Source organism: Oryctolagus cuniculus, chromosome 8 (assembly GCF_964237555.1).
Source record: "Oryctolagus cuniculus chromosome 8, mOryCun1.1, whole genome shotgun sequence".
Taxonomy (NCBI): domain Eukaryota; kingdom Metazoa; phylum Chordata; class Mammalia; order Lagomorpha; family Leporidae; genus Oryctolagus; species Oryctolagus cuniculus.
The window spans coordinates 135,830,396-135,854,250 of NC_091439.1; the positions used below are offsets into that span (position 1 = coordinate 135,830,396).

Consider the following 23,855-nt stretch of genomic DNA (forward strand, 5'->3'; position numbering starts at 1 on the left):
ACTGTTCTCAAAAGGGACAGAAGTATGTGAAATACCCTTTATTCTAATCACCATTTCCCATGTGCAATTTACAGGACCATTAGGAATATAATAAAGTGCCAATCTGATTTCAAACTTTTCAACATTTTGTATTTCTGGTTTACTTTACTAAAACGTTTTTTTGCTGCTCTAATTTTATTTAGTTGAAAAAAATAATATGTTGGGGCCAGCGATGTGGTACAGTAGGTTAATCCTCTGTTGCAGTACCGACATCCCATATGGTGCTGGTTCTAGTCCCAGCTGCTCCTCTTCCAATCCAGCTCTCTGCTATGGCCTGGGAAAGCAGCGGAAGATGGCCCAAGTCCTTGGGCCCTGCACCCAGATGGGAGACCTGTAAGAAGCTCCTGGCTCCTGGCTTAGGATCTGCGCAGCTCCGGCCATTGTGGCCAACTGGGGAGTGAACCATCGGATGGAAGACCTTTCTGTTTCTCCCTGTCACCGTATGTAACTCTACCTCTCTTGTAAATAAATAAAATCTTTTAAACAAAACCTGTTTTAATATTTTTTAAATGTTATAAAGAAAATATGCAATATATAAACCATTAAGCGGTATATATAAAAATAAGTTAAGAGGCCAGCGCTGTGGTGCAGCAGGTTAAAGCCCTGGCCTCGAGTGCTGGTATCCCATGTGGGCGCAGGTTTGAGTCCCGGCTGCTCCACTTCCGATCCAGCTCTCTGGTATGGCCTGGGAAAGCAGTAGAGGATGGCCCAAGTCCTTGAGCCCCTGCACCTGCATGGGAGACCCAGGGGAAGCTCCTGGCTCCTGGCCCCTGGCTTTGGATCGGCGTAGCTCCGGCCATTGTGGCTATCTGGGGAGTGAACCGGCAGATGGAAGACCTCTCTCTGTCTCTCTGTCTCTCTCTCTCTCTCTAACTCTGTCCTTCAAATAAATAAAATAAATATTTAAAAAAATAAGTAAAAACCTCTTTTTTAAGGACCCACAGTACTTTTCTCTTTAGAAAAGGGGAATGGATCATTGAAGCAATGATGTGCAATTACTTTTATCAAACATTTCTAATAATCTTTTTAATCTGGCATGTATTTTTTTGAAAATCAAAAACTTTTGAGCTACCTATTTGTCAGTTCCAATACTTTATAATTTCTATAAATGCAGTGAGGAAATTAATCTACTGGATGGCTTATAGCTTATTTAAGCATTCATTTGGTATTTAATATTTCATTTTTGTAAACAGAATTACAGTGATTGTCTCTGAAAATATTACTTTGTGATCATTTACGAGCAATTCATGGAAGATACTGAAAGATATTATTGCCTCATTAAGACAGGGTCACAATTTAACTTTGAAAGATAATACCAAATTGTTGAAAAAAAAACTAAAATAATTATGCCTCTATTAATAGACTATGAGATGATATATAATTACAAGTATTGAATCTTAATATCCACTTTTACTGTTGTTAATAAATTGTTGAAACATAAATATGTATTTTTGGTTTTAAATTTGCATTCACTGATTATAAGATGGTAACTCTTTCCAGGTTTACAGACCAATAACGTCCCGCATTCGTGTGAGAAATAGCAATTTGCTTGATAACTTATCCGTGCTTTTGTTTTGATTCTCTTAACGAAAAACATACTTATTTGTTTGAAAGGCAGAATTACAGAGAGAAAGTAAGAGAGAGAAAGGGGAGACATCTTGCATTCACTGGTCACTCCGTAAGGGACCAATGGCCTGGGCAGGGCTGACCTGAAGCCAGAGCCAAGAGCTCCATCTAGGTCTCCCAGGTAGGAGGCAGGGGTCCATGCATTGGAGGCATTTTCTGCTGCTTTTCCCACCATTAGCAGGAAGCTGAATCAGAAGTGGAGCAGCCAGGAATCAAGCAAGTGCTCATGTGGGATGCTGGAATTGTAGCCAGTGGCGTAACCCATTGCACCACAATGCAATTCCCGTCACTTACATTGTTCACTGCTCCATCATGGGCCCATTAGAGACACACAGAAAATATCCTTTGTGTTGTGGTTATGAAATAATTAGTAAGCCAGTATACATCTGGATTTATTTTTTCTTCCATACTTCCCTGACCCATGTTATTTTATTCCTTCTTGCTATTTGTTGAACTCTTTACTTAGTGTATAGTTAATCTTGTGTGTATGAAGCAAACCAATAGTAGAATCATTGTAAAAATTGAGAGAGGAAGGCAGAGGAAGGGTGGGAGTATCAGTATGTTCCTAAATCTGGATATATGAAATACATGAAATTTTGTTCACTTTAAAAAAATAAAAATAATAAGTTAATTTAAAATATCATTTCTTTTAAAATAAATCTCTAAAAGAGAGCAGGACAGGTGCATTTGTTCATGGTAGGAAGAGAGAAAATGAGATCAGTATGTCTGAGTGTCTTCTTGTAATTTAAAAAAAATAACTCACTATAACTAGAATATTGATGTTTGTTCTGTCATAAAGAGCTTTGTCATGCTTTATCTTTTTTACTCCCAGATTTTGTATCTTGCTTATAAAGGTCTTTTCTTCCAATATTTATATGATTATTTCATTTAACCTATTAAAATAATATTGTTTAATACTGATCATTACTTTTATTGTGCTTTTATTTTTATCTTCATTACCTTCAGCTATGTAGGTATTATATTACTAAAAATGATCTGCACATGTTTTTAAATACGATGGCTAATTACCTTAACAAAATTTATTACACAGCCTTTACCTTCTCCACTGATGTGAAATGCTAGCTTTATTCTATTATTAATTTTCCACATATGACTTTAGTCTGCTTCCAAAACCTTTATCTCACCAATACTTTTCTTTTTGGATAAAACTTTTATACTGTATAAATGTAAAATTGTGTGGTGTACATGTTTGTGTATATAATAGTTCCAAATGTGTATATACTTACATACATAATTACTAAACAACAGTGGAAATTTATATCAAGGAGAATATCATCTAATAGTTTTTTTTTCTTTTTCCTTGTATACTTGAACAAAATTTGTGAATAAGTAAAACATTTCAATATGTTTAAAATTACTCACAAAAATGTCATGTAAAATCTTCCTCCATCATGTATTCCACATGCAGTTTCTTTATTCTTTGTAGTGCTACTCCCATCCTCAATGTAACCAATATTATTCTGAGTTGGGGTGCAAGGAAAGAGGATTAAGTTAATTGATCATACATACCCCCTAGTTCATAGCATATCATAATTATTAATATCTATAAGATCCCTCTCTTTTTTTAATTCCTTTTATTCCTGTTTTTGCAACTTTCATTACCTTCTCCAAATCCTACAGTCAACACTTCTCATGTGTTTAAGATATCCTTTCATTAGATTTATTCTTATAAAATGAGTATTGGTTTTTAGTTCATTTGCTTTTTAAAATTTTTTTCATTTATATAAGTGACAGCATGGTGTATATATAGCAATTCTGTTCATATTTGGGCTACTGTTTTATAATTATCTATTGGAATCTATAAGGTGGTCCACCATAGTTTAATTAAACACTTAATAATGAGTACACTCATGTGACTTCATTTATTTGGAGGACTGGTTGGTGACTTACTTCATTTTGGTGCCTAGGTTGAGTGGGCCTCTCAGTATATTTTATACTTAAGGAAGCTGTACAAGACTCCCTCAAAAATGATTGCAGTGGTCTAAGAACAAAAGCCCTAACCTATCTAGTCCCTGTTTGCCTCCTGTTGCTAATTCCCCAGTGGCATTAACAAACCACGTGGCTACCCCAGGATCAATGTGGGAGGAAACTACTCAAACGTATGGATATTGTAAGGTAGTATTCATTGAAAATAGTATCTCTTATAATCTAGCATGTAGGATATTAGCTCCATTTGTTTGTTCCTTGAGGTAGCTGTTAGTCCCTCCTTAATGGAATAGGAAATAGCTTTCCATTGATTGGGAATGCTACTTGTAGTTCATATAAATTCACTTTATGTCTGAATCTTTATTTATTTCATTGATCTTTCTCTTTCTTTATATATATGTTTTTCACTGTTTTAGTTATTGGTAAATACCCAGAATAACTAATCTCTCATATTTCTTCCTTGGAATTGATTGATGTCTTTTTTGTGGCGTTTCTATTAACTTTAGAGTGTGTCACCTTAAACACTGTTAGTAATTTTATCTTACACATTAAAAGTAGCCTATTTAATTATAAGATATTGGTATTTGGAGGTGATTTATTAAATTTATAGATCAACTATAGGAGTTTTAACATTTTTTAAAATAATGGAATAAACAAATTTCTATTCATTTGAGTCATTGCAAAAGTGCTATAGCAATATAAATTATTCAGTGTTTTCATAGATCTTTTAGATTTAGATTTGCTAAACTTTTTTCAGTTCTAATTATTAGCATATATAGAATATATTACTTTTTGAAATTATTTTTATGCCCTTAACATTTTGAATTGTTTCATTAGAATAGAACGTTAATAACTGATCTTCTAGCATTCCCTATTTTCAATTATTTCATTAATGCTGGGTAACACATACAAATTAGAAAAGAGGAATAAAGAAATGTTAATTATTTGAGAAGATAGATGCATTTACTCAATTTAGACTACATGATGTGTAGAGTATTAGAATATCATGTGATACCCCGTGAATATACACAATTCTTGTGTCACTAAAATTTTTAAATTTAGTAAGAATAGAGTTGGATAACTTTACTTTTTCTTTGCAGTTTCTAATCTTCTTAAATAACATTATCACATTGGCTATATTTTGGTTTTTATTTAAAATATAATTTTGATAAAGGACCTTTACCTAAAGCATTTGTTCACTTTGAAGCCTTATTAGTAATAGTTTTCTAGAATCATGCTGTTACTTATTTAAATCCTCTTAAGAGTGACCCTTTGTGTCTTTTTGTTAAGATTTTATTTTATTTTATTTGTTTGGCAGGTAGAGCTACAGAGAGTGAGAGGGAGAGACAGAGAGAAAGGTCTTCCTTCCATTGGTTCACCCCCCAAATGACCGCTATGGCCGGTGAGCTGCGCCAATCCTAAGCCAGGAGCCAGGTGCTTCTCCTGGATCCCATGGGGTGCAGGGCCCAAGCACTTGGGCCATCCTCCACTGCACTCCCGGGCCACAGCAGAGAGCTGGCCTGGAAGAGGAGCAACTGGAACTAGAACCCGGCGCCCATATGGGATTCCGGCGCTGCAGGTGGAGGATTAGCGAAGTGAGCCACAGTGCCGCCCCCCCCCACCCAAACGGAATGCAAAGCCTAAATACCTCTAAATAGTAGTTCAGAGATAGTTTCAAAATAATTTCCAAACAAAACACAACTTTGGCTTTCCTTTCCCTCATTCTCACCTACTCATCAGCACACATACATGATAATTATTTTTAAAAATTATAAAATTTGGATTGCTTTCTAAACATGTGTAGATACCCTTAACTTTTGAAGCAATATTTCTTCATGAAGCCTTATTGGGCATGAAGAAAATATAACTGGTGGGAAAATGATGCAACAATTGTTATTAATCATATTAACTTTTACGGCAAAATTATTAAAATATGTGTTTTAGTAGCCCAAACAGAATGCAGCTACATCCGTATCATCTGCCACCTTTGAAGAGGTTCCCAAAACACACCTAGGATGTGTAATTAAAGCACTCACTGCTTCAAGTAATTTGTGTTGATAGAGAATGTGTCTTTCTGTTTCCTCCATAAGATTTAATACAGAGTACTGCCCATAGTAGATGGTGAAGAATATTGAACTTGGTCAGATAGTATCTAACCCCAACTCCTGTCTCATACAACTCTTTTTACCCACTATTTCTGTCTTGCAGACATAAAATAGACACATTGGTAAGACTTTTTTGTTTAAATAATAAACTTTAATCTGTTCTTATCTGTTTTGCCCTTCCTTTCCTATTTCCACTTTTATACTTATTAACTCTATTTCCTTCTACTCTACTCCATTTCTACTAAGTTATCTTTGATCCATTTCACAACTCCTGACTGAAATGGATTGTATTCAGAAAAGTGGATAATATTGAGAAAGGTGTTCTTTTCACATTTTCATGGTATTTTCCAAACCCAAAGTAAAAAGAATAACCAGTCTTTGAAAATCCTATCTGGGCCAGCATCGTGGCTCACTTGGCTAATCCTCTGCCTGCGGAGCCGCTACCCCGGGTTCTGTCCCAGTTGCTCCTCTGCCAGTCCAGCTCTCTGCTGTGGCCCAGGAGGGCAGTGGAGGATGGCTCAAGTGCTTGGGCCCTGCACCCACATGGGAGACCAGGAGGAAGCACTTGGCTCCTGGCTTCGGATCGGCGCAGCACACCAGCCTTAGGGGCCATCTGGGGGTTGAACCAACGAAAGGAAGACATTTCTCTCTGGTTCTTTCTCTGTAACTCTGCCTGAAAAAAAAAAAAAAAAAAAAAAAAGAAAAAAGAAAGAAAGAAAGAAAGAAAGAAAGAAAGAAAGAAAGAAAGAAAGAAAAAAAGAAATATGGTATATAGTCTAGCTAGAATGCACAAAATTCTTAAAAATTCTGACCCTTTTTTTTTTTTTCAATGAGTTACACAGAGAGAGGAGAGGCAGAGAGAGAGATCTTCCATCTGATGGTTCATTCCCCAATTGGCAGCAATGGGCGGAGCTGCGCTGATCCAAAGCCAGGAGCCAGGAGCCAGGAGCTTCTTCTGGGTCTCCCAAGTGGGTACAGGGGCCCAAGGACTTGGGCCATCTTCCACTGCTTTCCCAGGCCATAGCAGAGAGCTGGATTGGAAAAAGAGCAGCCGGGACCAGAACCAGTGTCCATATGGGATGGCGACGCTTCAGGCCAGGGTGTTAACCCACTGTGCCACAGTGCCGGCCCCTGGAAGTCACATACTTTTATAATATGTTTATTCTGATAAGCAATTAGGTATGTTGAGTTTACTGCAATTAAATTAAACATTTATTTCTAAATTTTCTCTAGAAGAATCTGTACCTTACATATTAGGATAACAGAGAAGAAGAAAAAAATAAGAATCTAGTGTTCACAAACATATTCTATTCCTTTTTTTAAGAAAAAGAAATCTAACGATGAACACTAGGACAGAAGTAATTTAGCTTAAACGTTTCATTGTAAAATTTCTGTAATATGCTAATAGAGATCCAGTGGGATGACATCTGTTACTTTAGTTCTTCTGCACTAAATTTTGAAAACAACATGCTTCAAAGCTCTTCCACGTCTCAGAGACATCTCAGCATTACAAATATTGCAAAAAAATGTCTGCATTCTAGTTATACAGCTTTGCTAAACGTGGCCATTCCAGTTCTTCTCTTCCAAATATGGCCACTCTTTGAACATCTTTGCTTTACAGAGCTATTTATGTGAAGTTCTGGAGAATACTAAATTTTCTAATACTTTATTAGGAGCAGCATTCAGTCTTGCAAGGATCAGTCTGGAATAGTGGAAAAAAAAAACTAAATGGAAAAGAACTCATAAACTGGTGAATGATGGCTCATGTCAGCTTATGGTTTGTGTCCATGAACAAAAATCTGTTTTAGGTATAACACCATGGAAGGTGTCATTACAACATATTGTTTGTATGAATTCATATTTTAATTGTGTCAGAGGGAGAATTATGATTTTAGTATTTTACCTGTTCAGAATTTCTTGCCTTCCAATTGGAAAATACATTTTTAATCTGATTAAATAATTATTAATAATCCTGTTCACATGTATTTATGAAGTACTGATCACTTGATCATATAGTTTGGATGGAGACTTCCATAACTAAAAAGTTCATACTACTAGTTCCTTGGGCTTCTCAAATTCTTTTGCTCAGAAATTTTATATCAAGTAATAAGATCTCAATAATTGACTATTAGAAAAGCTTTGGAAATACTTCTGTTTTAGATGTGAATGCAGCGATGTTGACATGCCTGGCTTACTCAATGCTCAGACACACGGATCTTCACTCACTACTTTGCATTTATACCCACTGATGTACATGCAAAGACTGGTGCTGACATCTAAGATGGTTCAGTTGACGGCGTTTGAGAAATGAGAGCATCCCCATACTCTAGCTGGGAGTCGAGCCCCAGTGACTGGACATTGACGTCAAACACAAAGAGACCTGATTAGTTGATCATCTCTGAGAACTCAGGACTGACAGTGCTATATTAAGTTCCAGGACAGAAAATAATCACTACTGTACAAGTCTTACAGCATCCATCATTCAGACCTTTGTGGTATCTGGAAGCATATGAAGACATTGCTCTTGGCTCTGAAGATGTCAGAACTAGAAGGAATATTATTTCCAATCATGATACCCCTTTGGCAGCCTGTCAGGTGATAAAGTTGAAAACAGGGTAGAAATGAGATAACATGCAGATGCTGTGGAGTCAGTGACCAGAAAACTGTTTTAAATAATCAGCCCCATTCAGAGACGGAATATTAGATAACTGGGGGATTACACATTATTCAGTTGCAAGACGTAAGCAGCCTGGCCTTGCAGGATATGGCGATCTCCAATAATTTATTCTTTATCAGGCTTCATGGCATTTCAATTACGCTCTTCTCTATCTGTTTTCTTCCTGTCTTGGTCAAATACCACTCTTTGCAAGGCTACTGGACTGCCAGTACAAAAACACTGGGATCCTCCAAATCATTAGATATCCAGATCTCAATGTCAGCCATAAAATTACCATGATTTCTGCTAAAATTAATGCGTAAAAGCAGTGGCTGTTTGAAATACTGTCATGTGTGCTGAGATTAAGTTCATTTCACCCCATACACCATTACTTACTGCTCCCTGTCCTCAGCGGAACTGAAGCAGTGCCTCTACAGAAGGTAGTGTGATCTAAATTCTGTATCCCTATCATTGGGAGAAATGAGGTGATTGGATAATGCGTGAATGGGACTGTCGCTCCCCCTCTTCGTGGAGGAACGACACAGGACCCTGCGCTGTTCTTTTGTCTGCTTGGCCCTTCCCGGGTTTGCTGCTGGTTCTTCCCGGGTTGGCTGCCGATCCTTCCACCTCCGTGGAAGGGCGGCTCCCCCTGCCACATTCCCCACTTCCACGGGGGAGCGGCACACCGCCGGCTGGCTCTCTCGGGGGCTGCTCAGATGTTATCCGGATGTTCCTCAGATGTTCCTGGTGCATGTTGTCTCTCTCCTCCTTTATAGTCCTCTTCCACCAATCCCAACTCTGCTGCCCACACGCCGAGTACGCTGCTCTCCTCCAATCAGGAGCAGGATCAGCTCCTGCAGGTCATCACTCAAGTTGGCGAGAGGCAGCTGCGTAGAAGTTGTTTACTCCCTTCTCAGCGCCATATTGTGGGAGAGCATGTGCATAGAATAAGTCTTAATTCCAGTAACTTAGTCTAGTCCAAGTTGCTCCCCCCATGGGACTGGATCCTGTTGATAAGAGTGAGAGCAAATTAAAAATATGCATTTCTATTGTTAATGTCTGTCTCTAGTATTAATGATTAGGAAAATATAGCCAAGTCTGGGTTACTATATATAAATATATATTATTGATTGATTGAATTTATGAGAGAGAGAGAGAGGAGGGAGATCTTTCATGTGCCAGTTCAGTCCTCCAGTGCTTGCAGTAGCTGGGCCTGAGCCAGCCTGAAGCCAGGAACTTGCAAGTTAATCCAGGTTTCTCAGATGAGAATCAGGGACGCAGCTACTCTGCCAATCACTTGATGCCAGCCAAGGTAGGAAGCTAGAGTTTGTAGTGATGCCAATACGTGAACCCTGGCACTTGGATTTAGGATCCGGACATCCCAAGTGGTGTCTTCACTGGCACATCAAATGGCCACCTGAAGTAGTGTGGGAACACTAGTTACACAGAAATTAGCAGTATATTTGCTTCTGTTTTCATTATCATGTGTTAAAATAATCAGTCATCTCATGGGAAATATTTTAGCTCATAATAGGAAAATAATGTGACTTAAGGTGAAAAGAACTGAAATTTTCTGCCTATTGTTAATAAATTTGGGGTAACATGCATGCATTTACTCTCACCCTTAAGCAAGGATATACTTTTCTCCTGTCCCTGCTAATGAAAAAATTGATACTCATTGAAGTCAAAGACTATATATAAGATCATAATGTCTATAGTTTGGGAAAACTGGATCATGGAAATATGTTAGCCTGTGTCAGAAGGCCATACTTCATTGAAAATACCAAGTGTTTATGCATAAATCTTTTCAGGAACTCACCTGAAACATAAATGCAGTAAAGTTCAATACTTCATAAATGTTATTATTAGCTAATTTATCAGACATTCAGAAAAATAAAATGATTTAGAAGAGCAAAACTTTAGTGTAATTATCCCCACTAAATCTGGCAATTCCACACAACACCATGCAGCCCAGTGGCAAAAATGTTCTAGTAGAGTAAGTGATGCAGAGTTAGTTTTAACTCTCATCTCTCAGTCTGCAACTTCTATACACATGCTGACAAATCTTAGACAAACTGTGTTAGGCCTAGTCCTGTGCAAGGTTTTATTATACTAAGCAGGCATAAAACGTTGAGAGCATCGTAAATATTAATCAGAGCCTAATGAACAGTGGAGACTTCGGAATATCAATCTGTACTGGGGAGATTTTGAATTAGAGATACCACTTCCTAAGCGATAAATCACTGGTGGAAAGTTGAAGGCATTCGCATGCATCTCCAGTCCTGCAGGCAAGTGCGGTGCGGGCGCCACACTGGATGGAATTGTATCGCCCCACCCAGAGCTTCTGCATTTTTCACGGGACCATTTTTTTGTAGAATTTTAATTACCTTCCAAAGAGGCTGTTCTGTATCACACAAAGCTTCAGGACAGTTCAGAATCTGAGTTAAAATAGTTCAGGACTTGCAAGAGCTTGTCTCATTCCTCCTCATTAGCATTCACAAACCATTTCCCAAAGGGACCAGAAGTCTCAGGTTAAGAGGAGAACTGAAATGCCAAACTTGATTGGCTTATTGCTGTTATTAAATGAACCTATTACTGCTTTCTCTGAACTCATGTACAATTTATAATAGAAAAGAGATGATATCTTCCATCATAGTCCATGCCTTCATAAATAATGTCAATATATCTACACACCTAAATATTCTTGGTGAGTATCCGTTAACTAATTTCAAAATCTATTTGTTCTTGCCACAGGGAATTCTGATAATTTTCAGCCCATATTTAGAATAAATGCTTTGAAAAGCCTTGAACTAATTAAAGACCCAAACAAGACAAGAAAACTTTTTAATTGACTTTAATGGTATAAACTACGGCAAAGTTTTCCATTGTTCAATATAAGGTAACCATGGCAAAGCAGATATATCACTAAAAAAAAAAAAAAAAAAAATAGGACCCGGTGCTGTGATGTAGCAGGTAAAGCCACCGCCTGCAGTGCTGGCATCCCATATGGGTGCCTGTTCGAGTCCCAGCTTCTCTGTTTCTGATCCAGCTCTCTGCTATGGCCTGGGAAAGCAGTAGAAGATGCCCAAGTCCTTGGGCCCCTGCACCTGTGTGAGAGACCCAGAAGAAGCTCCTGGCTTCTGGCTTCAGATCAATCCAGCTCCAGCTGTTGTGGCCATTCGGGGAGTGAACCAGCAGATTGAAGACCTTTATCTTTCTTTCTGCCTCTGCCTCTTTGTAACTCTGCCTTTCACATAAATAAATACATCTTTCCAAAAATAATGAAACAACATAGACATGATGGGGTTGGAAAATGGAATTCGTTTTTAGCATTTACAATGAAATAAATATTAACATTATAAAGGAAATAAAGGTGACCCTAAAACATAATAAAAGTATAGCAGTTCCATACCAAAAATATAGAAATGTGCATTTGTATGTATATCTACTTATCTATACACAGTTCTTTAATGTAAGCTAAAATAAGAAAGAGATAGATAATTTCTCTTACACAGTTATGTGTGTCACATTCATTTGATGATCAAAACACAAGAAGTAAATTAAGTAAGTGAAATACATATATTTCATGTATTAAAAATGTTTATTCTTTCTGGCTTTAGCAGTGGTTAATTAAGGTTATTCAATATCGTAGGGTTTAGAGACATGCAAAATGTTTACTTTTTATTCTTAATGTTAAAAGCAAAATCTGTTGCTCCAATTAACTAGATATATCGCTTTTAATTATTTTGCTTTCTACAACATGAGTTATAATTGGATGTAATAAGAGAATGACCTAGAGCAAGGAGGAGGGAAGCACACTCTAAAGATTAATCCTAACACAATTGTGACACAAATTGCTGCCTTAGCTGTTCATGCCTGGGCTCACAATGGATCTTTCTACCTGTCCACGATGCTTTCTCTTATGGTAACGAATCTGTACTTTCCTGTCTAACTTTGATTTCCATCTTTTCAGATTTGGATTTATTCTTCATAAAGATGAAGCTGCATTACAAAAAATTGACCTTGAAACCATGTCCTACATCAAGACAATTAACTTGAAGGACTATAAGTGCGTCCCTCAATCGTTGGCATACACACACTTGGGAGGGTACTACTTTGTTGGTTGCAAACCTGACAGCACTGGAGCAGTGCCACCGCAGCTCATGGTGGACGGTGTAACCGACTCAGTCATTGGGTTCAATAGTGATGTGACGGGCACTCCGTATGTCTCTCCAGATGGCCACTACCTTGTCAGCATTAATGATGTCAAAGGTCTTGTGAGAGTCCAGTACATTACCATCAGAGGAGAAATACAGGAGGCCTTTGATATCCACACCAACCTGCACATATCTGATCTGGCCTTCCAGCCGTCCTTCACAGAAGCCCACCAGTACAACATCTACGGTAGTTCCAGCACGCAAACGGATGTGCTGTTTGTGGAGCTCTCCTCTGGGAAAGTCAAGATGATTAAGAGCCTGAAGGAACCGCTCAGAGCAGAAGAGTGGCCCTGGAGCCGGAAGAACAGGCGGATCCAGGACAGTGGCTTGTTTGGTCAGTACCTGATGACTCCTTCCAAGGACTCTCTCTTCATCCTAGATGGACGACTCAATAAGTTAAACTGTGAGATCACTGAGGTTGAGAAAGGAAATACGGTCGTTTGGGTTGGAGATGCCTAAGAGCCCGATAGAATTGCTGAGTGAAGAGTTTTACAGTACATTGCACTTAACCCATTGTTTAAATTTACAGCTTAACTTTCAAAGGTCCTATACTAGTCAAGCATAATTTACTTGATTGGCCTGAATTGAAAAAAATATTTTTAAGAAAGACATGTATGCTTCATAATATTGGTTGACTAGAAATGCATAACACAATAATGAATGAGAATCACAAGATTCAACTATACAATTATGTTTAGAACCAGTAAAATAGCATTTTAAATTCTTTAAAAAATAACCAAACTGCAGGGAATTTCAGATGACTAAACATGATTTCATTTGAGGGCAATTTATCTTTTTTTTCCCTCTGTCCTTTTGGTATGCTTAACCTAGGAACAAAAGGCGTTGTGAAACCTTAAAATTCTTAATTCAAAATGTTTGTCCCGTCCACTGTTTATAATCTTTTGTGCCTTGAAGGGAATGTCACAGGAGGAAAAGGAAAGCTAAAAGCTGTACATTGAACACTCTCATACGTATATAACTCTTGTCATTAAAAAATATTTAATATCTCTTGCACCAAAACATGCTTTCAGTCATTGATTTAATCCTCAATGAAATATCGTTTGAAGGCATGAGTTGACTTTAGGTGGCAAACTAGTTGAGGTTTACCGTATGATCTGCAGCATGCTATAGCAAATGTGAAGGAAGAAAGGGAAAATAATTATGGTGAAAATGTTCGCAATGCGTTATCTACTCATTTTATTTCAATCACTGGAGTGCATTATATTTGTAACGCAAATTTACCTGGGATGTCAACTGCTTACTAATGTTTCCTTTATTATTAAAATAGATTCCTTTCATGCAGCCCTGTGTTGTATCACTAGGATTGCATCATCCAGAATTTTCAGTTCAAAAAAAAAAAAAGAATTTACCTGTGTCTGCTTAGAATGAACCACCTAGAGGGAAAATAACATGGGGGAGAAAAAACCAGCTAGAGAACTGGTAAGGCATAGTGGCTTCGGAGAATTGGGGATAGAAGCTAGGGCTTAAGTAGTAGCTTTAAACTGGTGAGTTAAGATGTACTTCTGCATTGCTTCTGCTACTGAAATGCAGCCCATCAAAGCCCATCCCGGCTAACAGTTTCCCTAAATGATTTCTTCTATTCTACTCCTATATAATCCTTAAATGATCTCTCTTTCATGGTGTATGTAGTTTGAAATCTAACTAATCCTCTTTTTTTTTTTTTTTTTTTTTTTATTTTTGATAGGCAGAGTGGACAGTGAGAGAGAGAGACAGAGAGAGAAAGGTCTTCCTTTGCCGTTGGTTCACCCTCCAATGGCCGCCGCTGCAGCCGGCGCACCGTGCTGATCCGATGGCAGGAGCCAGGATCCAGGTGCTTTTCCTGGTCTCCCATGGGGTGCAGGGCCCAAGCACCTGGGCCATCCTCCACTGCACTCCCTGGCCATAGCAGAGAGCTGGCCTGGAAGAGGGGCAACCGGGACAGAATCCGGCGCCCCAACCGGGACTAGAACCCGGTGTGCCGGCGCCGCAAGGTGGAGGATTAGCCTATTGAGCCACGGCGCTGGCTCTAACTAATCCTCTTATTTGAGACACTGCAGAGCAGTTAAACTCAATGCTTCTTTTTTATTTTAAATGAGAAAGGGTCAGTTGAAGTAGATTAAAACTGGGTGAGTTGGTTTGTTGAAATAAGCAGATAATTATCAAAGTTTAAAATAATAGCTGACATGTTTTGAGAATCTTTTTACTTATTTTTGTTTTTATTGTTGCTAAAAATGTTAATGGGCTGTTGAAATGACCTCCGTTTCTGGAAGGTAATCCAATAAGGTCTTTTTTAAATAAAAATTTTACTCAAGTTTAAATTGTGTAAAACTGCTTAGAAACCTGGAATTTTATAGTGTGTAATATCTTATGTGTATATAGCATCCTGAGTTGTGTTGTACAGTAGATTTGTTCTTAGCTTAAGGAAACATTATGGGAGGTAGATTTAATAAACCACAAAAATCAGATCATGTTTCTACTTAATAATCTGCTTACTTTTAGTAATTCTGTCCCTTGTGAACATGAACCATATAATGTGTCTTTGACTTAATGATTTAGTATAAGTCTGTCACACACATTTTCTTTGGTAGCTTACACCATGTGGATGCTCTGTCTGTAGACATTGCTTGTTAAAAATATAATAAATCTCTTAAATTTTAACCCTTGAGAATCCAGTGAATGATTTAATATGCATGCCAAATGGTTTATTTATTTATTTATTTATTTATTTATTTTTGACAGGCAGAGTGGACAGTGAGAGAGAGAGAGAGAGAGAGAGAAAGGTCTTCCTCTGCCGTTGGTTCACCCTCCAATGGCCGCCTCGGCTGGTGCACTGCGGCCGGCGCATCGCTGCTGATCAGAAGGCAGGAGCCAGGTGCTTCTCCTGGTCTCCCATGGGGTGCAGGGCCCAAGCACTTGGGCCATCCTCCACTGCCCTCCCTGGCCACAGCAGAGAGCTGGCCTGGAAGAGGGGCAACCGGGACAGAATCCGGCGCCCCGACCGGGACTAGAACCCAGTGTGCCAGCACCGCAGGCGGAGGATTAGCCTAGTGAGCTGGGGTGCCGGCCGCCAAATGGTTTATTATTGCTTCTAATAATGCTTCAAATGCAGTATGGTACTCTGTTTTGTTTGGAAAGTGATGGGATGAAATGAATTTAATGGGAAAAGTAAAGTGAAATTAATCAAGGAACAAAAAATTAATTTGCCGTTTTAGGAAAAATTTAATTATTATATCCCCTCATTATTGAATATTTAAAGCAGGCCATATATCCTTTCAATGATGTCTATTCCTTAGAATTTCTTGTGTATTAAAAGAATGACTATCAGAATGGAGTATCTAGATTATATGCAAAATAAAATGCTAGGCTGGGCATTTGTCTCAGAGGTTAAGATGTCTGGGCTCAGGTCTCTGGCTTCTGATCCAATTTTCAGGACACCCTGAGAAGCAGGAGGTGATGACTGAAGTATTCTCTGACACCCACAAGGGAGATCGGAATGGATCTAACATCCAGGCTTTGGCCTGGCCCAGTCCTAGCTATTGCAAGTGGAAGCTCAACCTCTCTCTCTCTCTCTCTCTCTCTCTCTCTCTTTCTGTGTGTGTGTGTGCATGTGCTACTCTGCATTTCAAATAAAGAAAAAAATTTAAAAACTATTTTTCACATTATTATACTATTAACTACACAAATGTTGAGGCACTTGGAAAAAGCATTGTGGGGCCTCATTGTGGCACAGCAGGTAAAGACACCACCTACAGCACCGAGAACCCATATGACAATTCAAGTCCCATTGCTCTACTTCAGATCCAGCTCCCTGCTTACGTGCCTGGGAAAGCAGTGGAACATGAGCCAAGTGCTTGGGCCCCGCACCCACATCAGACACCCAGAAGCTCCTGGTTCCTGGCCAGCTCTGGACATTTTGGCCATTTGGAGAGTAAGCCAGCAGACTGAAGATGTCTCTCTCTCTCTCTCTCTCTCTCTCTAACTCTTCCTTTCAAATAAATTAGTTTTTTTTAAGGCATTTCAATAGTTACAATACAGACATTATGAACTTAGAAAGATGCAGCTGCAATGTTTATGTTATAATTATTTCTGAATAGATTTTTATCTTCAAAAGTAGGATAAAAAAGTAAGACAAATCATCAAGCATCATTGTGTTAACATTATCAAAGTGGACAGCGAGTAATCATATCAGCAATCATGCTGGTTTACTTAAAAAGTGAAAGTGAAAAAAAAAAAGTAGGATAAGATGGTGCTTCAACAAGAAGCTGTGGATCAAAAAGTAAATTTTTTACAGAAGGAAAGAAGTGTTGAAGTAGTATCAATGAAGGGCATGAAATGAGGAGAGGCATGAAGGCTGAGTGGGAATAAGATGTAGGGAAGTAACTGACCAAAATTGCTTGGAAAAAGTAAATGATTATGGGAAATGAGGATGATATAGAGAAGGCAAGAAAGTAGGTTATTACAGAACTGTGGGGAGAACGATAAAGACTGAAACCCATTGAAAGAATCTGGAGTTAAAACAATAGAGACTCATCAATACTTTTTAAAAATATTTTATTTATTTATTTGAGAGGCAGTTACAGACAGAAGAGAGACAGAGAGAAAGGTCTTTCATCCCCTGGTTCACTCCCAAAATGGCCACAATGGCCGGAGCTGGGCCAATCCAAAGCCAGGGACTAGGAGCTGCTTCTGCATCTCCCCCATGGGTGCAGGGGCCCAAGCACTTGGGCCATCTTCTACTGCTTTCCCAGGTCATAGCTGAGAGCTGGCTCAGAAGAAGAGCAGTCAGGACACAAACCAGTGCCCATATGAGATGCTGGCACCACAGGCAAAAGCTTAGCCCACTATGCCACAGCACCAGCCCCAAGACTCATCTATAATTTTACAAAGAGACAGGGCCCAGAGTTTTGATGTAGCAGTTAAATTGCTCCCTGTGATACTGCCATCCCATATGAGCTCCAATTCTAGTCCTGGCTATTCCACTTCTGATCCAGCTCTCTGCTAATGACCTGGGAAAGGTAGCAAAGGATGGCCCACTTGCTTATGCCCCTGCCACCCATGTGGGAGACCTGGAGGGACCTCCTGGCTCCTGGCTTTGGCCTGGCCCAGCGCTAGGTGTTGCTGCCATCTGCGGAGTCAACCAGTGGATGGAAGATCTGTCTGTCTCTGTCTCTCCAACTCTCTGTGTAACTTTGAACTTCAAATAAGTAAATAAATCTTTAAAATAATAAGCAGCATTTAATAAGTTTATCGTATTTAATGGTATTAAAATGTAGCTGAAGAAAAAGGAATCAGAGGAAAAGATGATACATGGTTTTTCAAAAATTGCATCCAGTGGTCTTTAAGGCATGGCGATTAGATTGATAGTATATGTTAAAAAACAAGACGTGTTAAGGAACCATTTCTGAAATAGCTGGTAAAAAAACTATGGATCATAAAAAGAGACAAAGTGATTTTCTTGAAAATGACATCATTGGTAGAAATAAAAAAGTCATGAAGGTGAACTAGAACCGGGTTAGAGAATGAAGATTTAGATCAAATATAAATTTAATGAAAATGTAGAACAATTAATGTACCATCTAAAAGTATCATCATTTATAGCTAATTAATGCAATTTTCAGCAGTCATTATGCCTCTGTTTAATTATTTCTGTGTAGAATTGGAGCACTGTGAAAAAAAGAGCTACAAATTTACAGCCTTATCACCTTTCAGACTCCCACTCAAACGTTCTTCATAGAGTTTTCGTTATCAAATAAATTAATTGGATTAGATTTACATTCTGTAGTCGGATTTTACAGGATGAAACGATATGGCAGCATCACCTTCCATACATTTTTAAGTGAGAAAGAAGTTAAATAGTATTTCTATACATGTAAACCAATACAACTTAAAAATAAGAAGACAATGGAGGCCGGCATTGTGGTTTAGTGGCTAAAGCCTTGCTTGAGACACAGGCAGTCCATATAGGTACAAGTTCATGTCCTGGGTACTTCACTCCCCATCCAGCTCTCTGCTAATGGTCTGGGAAAAGCAGCTGCAGATGACTCAAATATTTGGACCCCTGCCGCCCATGTGGGAGACCCAGAAGAAGCTTCTGGCTCCTGGCTTTGACCTGATCTAGCACTGACCACTGTGGCCCTCTGGGGTGTGAAACAGAAGATGGAAGATCTCCCTCTGTCTCTCCTTCTTTTTCTGTGTCTCTCCTTCTCTTTCTATAACTCTGACTTTCAAGCAAATAAATCTTTGAAAAAATAAAATATGAAAAAAATGTACAATACAGTCTCAAAATCTTAATTACTCATAACAAGCTACTTCTAGTGTTACTTACTTCATACATCTTCTTTTAACATTTTCCTTATGAATGGGTAAAAATAAAAAAGACACATTTATTAAAACTTTGTTTTCATTTCTGATGACACTCTAATATCATTGAATCTCCTAAAAAACTTCATACGCGCAAATATGTTTGGAGGGTCTTGCTGGACAAAGTCTGACTTACTGTCTTAAGTCAGAGCAAACTGTCCCATGTTCCAAGAATGAGAAATCACATAAGCATGCTGTTTTGGTTTGCATGTTATACATTACAAAGTCTATGAGTAAGGACACTGTTAAGACGCCTGCGTCCCACATCAGAATGCTTGTGTTGGGTTCCAGGCTCTATGTTCGATTCCCTGACTTTGTCTTCTTGCCAATGCATACTCTTGTAGGCAGTAGCCGAAAACTCAAGAAGTTGGTTTCTTGCCACCCACATGGAACACCTGGATAGCTTTTCCCACTCTTGCCTCTGGCCCTGTGTTTGTGAATGTTTGGGGGGGAGAGAACTGTTATTGTCTAGCTTAAGCCAAAATTTAATACTTAAGGTTCTTGCCTTACGCTTGGAGAAACTTCTATGCTCAGGAACAAAGGAGACAAGGCAACATGGTAAGGCTTAAGATTTATTTAAGAGAAACACACAGGAATGTGAGGGCTTTATTAAGGGAGAGTGGCTCAGAGAGAGCAAGCGGGAAGCTCCATAGCGAAGTCTCAGGAAGCAGGCCAGGGGCACGCAGGGGAGCTGCCTGGGCAGGAGAAAGATGAGCAGCAGCAGCGGAAGCAGGCAGTGTGCAAGAGGCACACGGAGAGCAGGGCAGGCCCACCAACCCCACGCCTCTTCTTCATTTCCACAAGGGCGGTTACATGGTCTGAATGACAGGTGGGTGGATACAGGCGAGATTGTTCAGGGGGCAATGGGGCCTGGTCTCCAGCCCGTGAATCTAATCGATCTAATCCTCTCTCCCTGATCAGGTCCCATATTATTCCCCGCTCAGAGATTCCAGACCCTTAATCTTAAGAGGATGTTGAAGGATGTAGACTTCCTATCTTCTATAGCTACTTCCTGCTGATCAGGGACACCGGCCCTGCCTGCCCTGGGTCTGGAAATCTCTTCCTATCTCTCTCATCTAATGAATTTGTTGCATGAGCTGGAGTACTGTGTCACCCCAAAGGCTGTGTCTCCTGCATCGTCATCATTACTCTCAGAAGTCATTGAGTTCTGTAATATACAAGTTTATTAATCAGCATAAGCAAAACTGGAACAAAACAAGTTATAAGCGGAGTGCCCCTTAAAATGGAAACAACATATTTTATAGACTCCCAGATGGTGGGTGATGATAGGCTATCCTTGTGCAGATTATAAAACCATTTTAGCCTGAGCATAGAGATATTTAATGTCTCTTTGAGTGAATGTGCCATTGTTTGAGTAAAGGTGGCAGGTTCCATCAATCATTGCACATGTTCCTCCTTGTTTTATTAATACTTACTCCAAGGCCTGTCAATTGCCCAGCACTATCTTGGACAGAGTATCCATAGACATAGGTACTTGCTGTAAAAGCTGGCCTGAAGTGTAATAGAAGAACTCACTAAGGAGTTTTTCTGACAATAACAGCTCCCAGAAAGAATCAAGAGGTAGGTACAACATGTCTGCCTTAGCGTGCACCAGTCTTGATGGCACAAAAGCATTAGCTTTACTTATCTTTCTGCTTGTTGAAGAGGTACTTAAGACCTTGGATTGCCTCACAGCAATAGGCAGACGTGTCTTTCAGTTCGCCTGCAAAGACTCAGGAGGTAGAAGTTTAATCCTTGACAAATGTACCCCACTTGGGATGCCCTGTAGGTAGGCGTGCTAAGTAGCACCTGAGAAGGTCCCTTTCATTTAGGCTGTAACTGCCCTGAAGGGAATCCTTCTATAAACAAGGTGAATGGATTACTTAGGGATTCCTAATGTTAGAACTTCTGTTAAAAGCTCTTTACTTCTTTGGAGCACCTTTTGTAACTCCCCTGTCCAACAAAGTGGGCCTGTATTAGGGCTTTTTAAAGCTTGATACAAAGGCTTGGCTATTAATACAAATCCTGAAATCCATATTCTACAGAATCCTGCCATTCCCAGAAATTTTTTAGTTGCTTTTTCCTCTGTAGCGACCCTAAACATACAACAGCTTCTTTTTCTTAACTCAAAGAGCATGCTCTCCTGGGCTTAGAATATATCCCAGGTAATGTCCCTCTTGTTTAGAAATCTGAGTTTGTGCTGGAGAAACTCTGTACGCCATTGAGAGGCAAAGTTACAGACAGAGAGAGGGAGAGACAGAGAGAGAGAAGTCTTCCATCAACGGTTCATTCCCAAAATGAATGCAATAGCCAGAGTTTACGAGTTTACAAGTTATCAATCAATTATCAATTCAACCAGAATTCAAGGAATGATAGAAAACCTTCTTGGCTCCCTTTGTTTGTATGAAATTGATTCTTTACTCTTAGTTTGCCTTTAATATACGACTGAGCCACTTGATTATCCCTGCTTATGTGAGGGTCGACATTCAGCTTCTCCCATGAGTTGAGTTCTCATATCACTTCTCTAAGTAAGTATAAATGCTCATTCCCATTGGTAACTAGGATGCCACTGTTCCATCGTAGAGTGGTCAATGCATCTGTCCACTATATATCCACTGAGCAGGTTCTGCTATGCCATATTCCTCATTACGAATGTTTCAATCTAGCACAATTTAATAGTTTAAATTTTATTATTTTTATAATTTTAGTTGTTTGAAAGGTAAACTTACATGGGGCAGAGTAAGAAAGAGAGAGAGAGAGAGAGAGAGAGAGAGAAATATCTTCCATCTGCTGGCTCACTCCCCAAATGACTGCAATGGCCAGAGCTGAGCCTATCCAAACCAGGAGCCAGGAGCTTCCTCTGGGTCTCCCATGTTGGTACAGGGGCCCAAGGACTTGGGCCATCTTCCACTGCTTTCTCAGGCAATAGCCAAAGAGCTGGATTGGAAGAGGAGCAGCAAGGACAGGAACCAGCACCCATATGGGATGCCGGCACCACAGGCAGAGGCTTGGCAAAAACCCCACAAGGCCAGCCCCTATGCATTGTTCTCTTTGAAACACTTACAGGAAACAGAATTACATATGACCTGTATCAGTGAGAGCTCTTTGGAGGTCCTCCATGATTTTTAAGATTCTAAAAGGGTGATGAGACCAGAAAGTTTGCGAATCACTGGAATAGAAGACGACGCTTGACCTGAGGACTGAAGGAAATGCACACACAAGCTGTGCAGATATCTGGGGAAGTCTGTGATTTGGGGCAGATCAACAACTTGTTCTTTAAACTAGTTTAATTGCATACATAAACTGTGCCATCTCAGGGCTGAGATTTTTAGTTTCATCTTTTTTCCCCCTTTTAACAGATTTTTAAAGGCTATGTGCAGGCCACCTTATCCATGTGAGAGTCTCACTACACAAGGCATACATATACATGTCCTCTTTCTAACTCATTATTTCTTTCTTTGTGGGTTTCCACTTTGAAAGGCTTGGAGAAAGAGACAGAAAGACAGAGACAGAGAGACAGAGACAGAGAAAGATCTTCCACTTGCTGGTTCATTCTCTAAATACCCACAACATTTATTCTTTATTAAACAAGTTATTACTTATCTATTTATCGATTTGAGGGCTGGGTAGGCTGATGTGGGGAGCTAGCTGGGGACTCAGTCTAGATCTTCCACCGTGGTGGCAGGAATCTAATCTTTTGAGTCATTGCCTACTGCCTCCCAGGATGCCCAGTGAGGACACTGAAATCTAGATCAGAGCTGGGACTTGAACTTCTCAATATTTCACCAACTACTCATGATAAAGACCAGAGGCAGGCAGATGTCCAGACATGGATGGCTTCCTTGGGAGCATGGTGTAAAGAGGCAATCAGCTGCTGGGAGGTGAAAGTCCCAGTTCTTCTCTGCAAGGAAGTGAAAATGTTAGGCAGCTAACAGGAGTCTCACCCCCAGGGAGCCACGTGGATCCTTTGCTTCTAGCAGCACCGGCAGAACTTGTTGCCTGGGAGGGAGAGGTGGCGACCACACCCTTCTTCACTGCTAAGAGGCAGGTGGATGCAGATGAATTGCTTCTGCAAGAGGTGGAAAGGAAGGGCCCTCTACTACTGGGGAAGGGGTGGGGAATCGTGTCCGGTGGCATGTGTGTGCAGAAGTGCAGCACTTAACTGAGAGGCACACTTGAGTTACGCTTTGTAGCAAGATTAATTTGCCTGACATGACTAGCGCTCCTGATTTCTTACTGATCTTTGAATCATGTATCTTAGTCTCCTTTGGATTTCTCTTTGAATCCTTCCATCTGAACTCCCTTTTAAACAGCATACATTTGGATCCTTTTCAGTGTCATGTGACTACAGCTGTATTTTGATTAGATTGTTTAATGCATCCACATTAAATTTGTTATGGCTACCATTGGATTTACATCTCCCATGCTATCTGTTTGTTGGCCTCCTGTGTTACCCCCTTCTGACTTCCTCCTTCGCTGCTTTCCTTTGAATTAAGTGCATCTTTTCTAGAGTGACATTTCAACTGCTTTAAGGATGTTTTCAGTTTCTGAAAATTGTTTTGGAATTCTTGCTCTAAGGCTTATCATATACAACTAATTAGAGTCAACTTCAGATTTATACTGACTTAATTCTAATGAAATATGGAAATGTCACTCCTACCTATCTTTAATTACTACTTCCTGATCTTGTGATATTTTCCAAAAATGTATAATAATATTTATTGCTTTAAACAAGTTTATGTCTTTCAGGAAAAAAAAAAAAAAAAAACAGAAAAAATGAGACTAAGTATATATGCTGTGGCAAAAATCTGATTTATGATTTTTGGTTCTCTTTTTTTTAGATATTTATTGTATTTATATGAAAGGCAGAGAGAGAGAGAGAGAGAGAGAGAGAGATCTTTCATC

General features: G+C 39.4%; 1 protein-coding gene across 6 annotated transcripts in view; it reads left to right on the forward strand.

The window, feature by feature from the left end:
• Positions 1-15,248, forward strand: part of FSTL5 (follistatin like 5) — an 837,077-nt gene extending 821,829 nt beyond the window's left edge. For all 6 annotated transcript variants that reach the window (XM_051831718.2, XM_051831717.2, XM_051831719.2 and 3 more), the window contains one exon: positions 12,347-15,248. In XM_051831718.2, coding sequence (XP_051687678.2) covers positions 12,347-13,049 — 703 coding nt within the window. In that variant the 3' untranslated portion in view covers positions 13,050-15,248. The remainder of the gene's footprint in view (positions 1-12,346) is intronic.
• Positions 15,249-23,855: the final 8,607 nt, after the last annotated feature.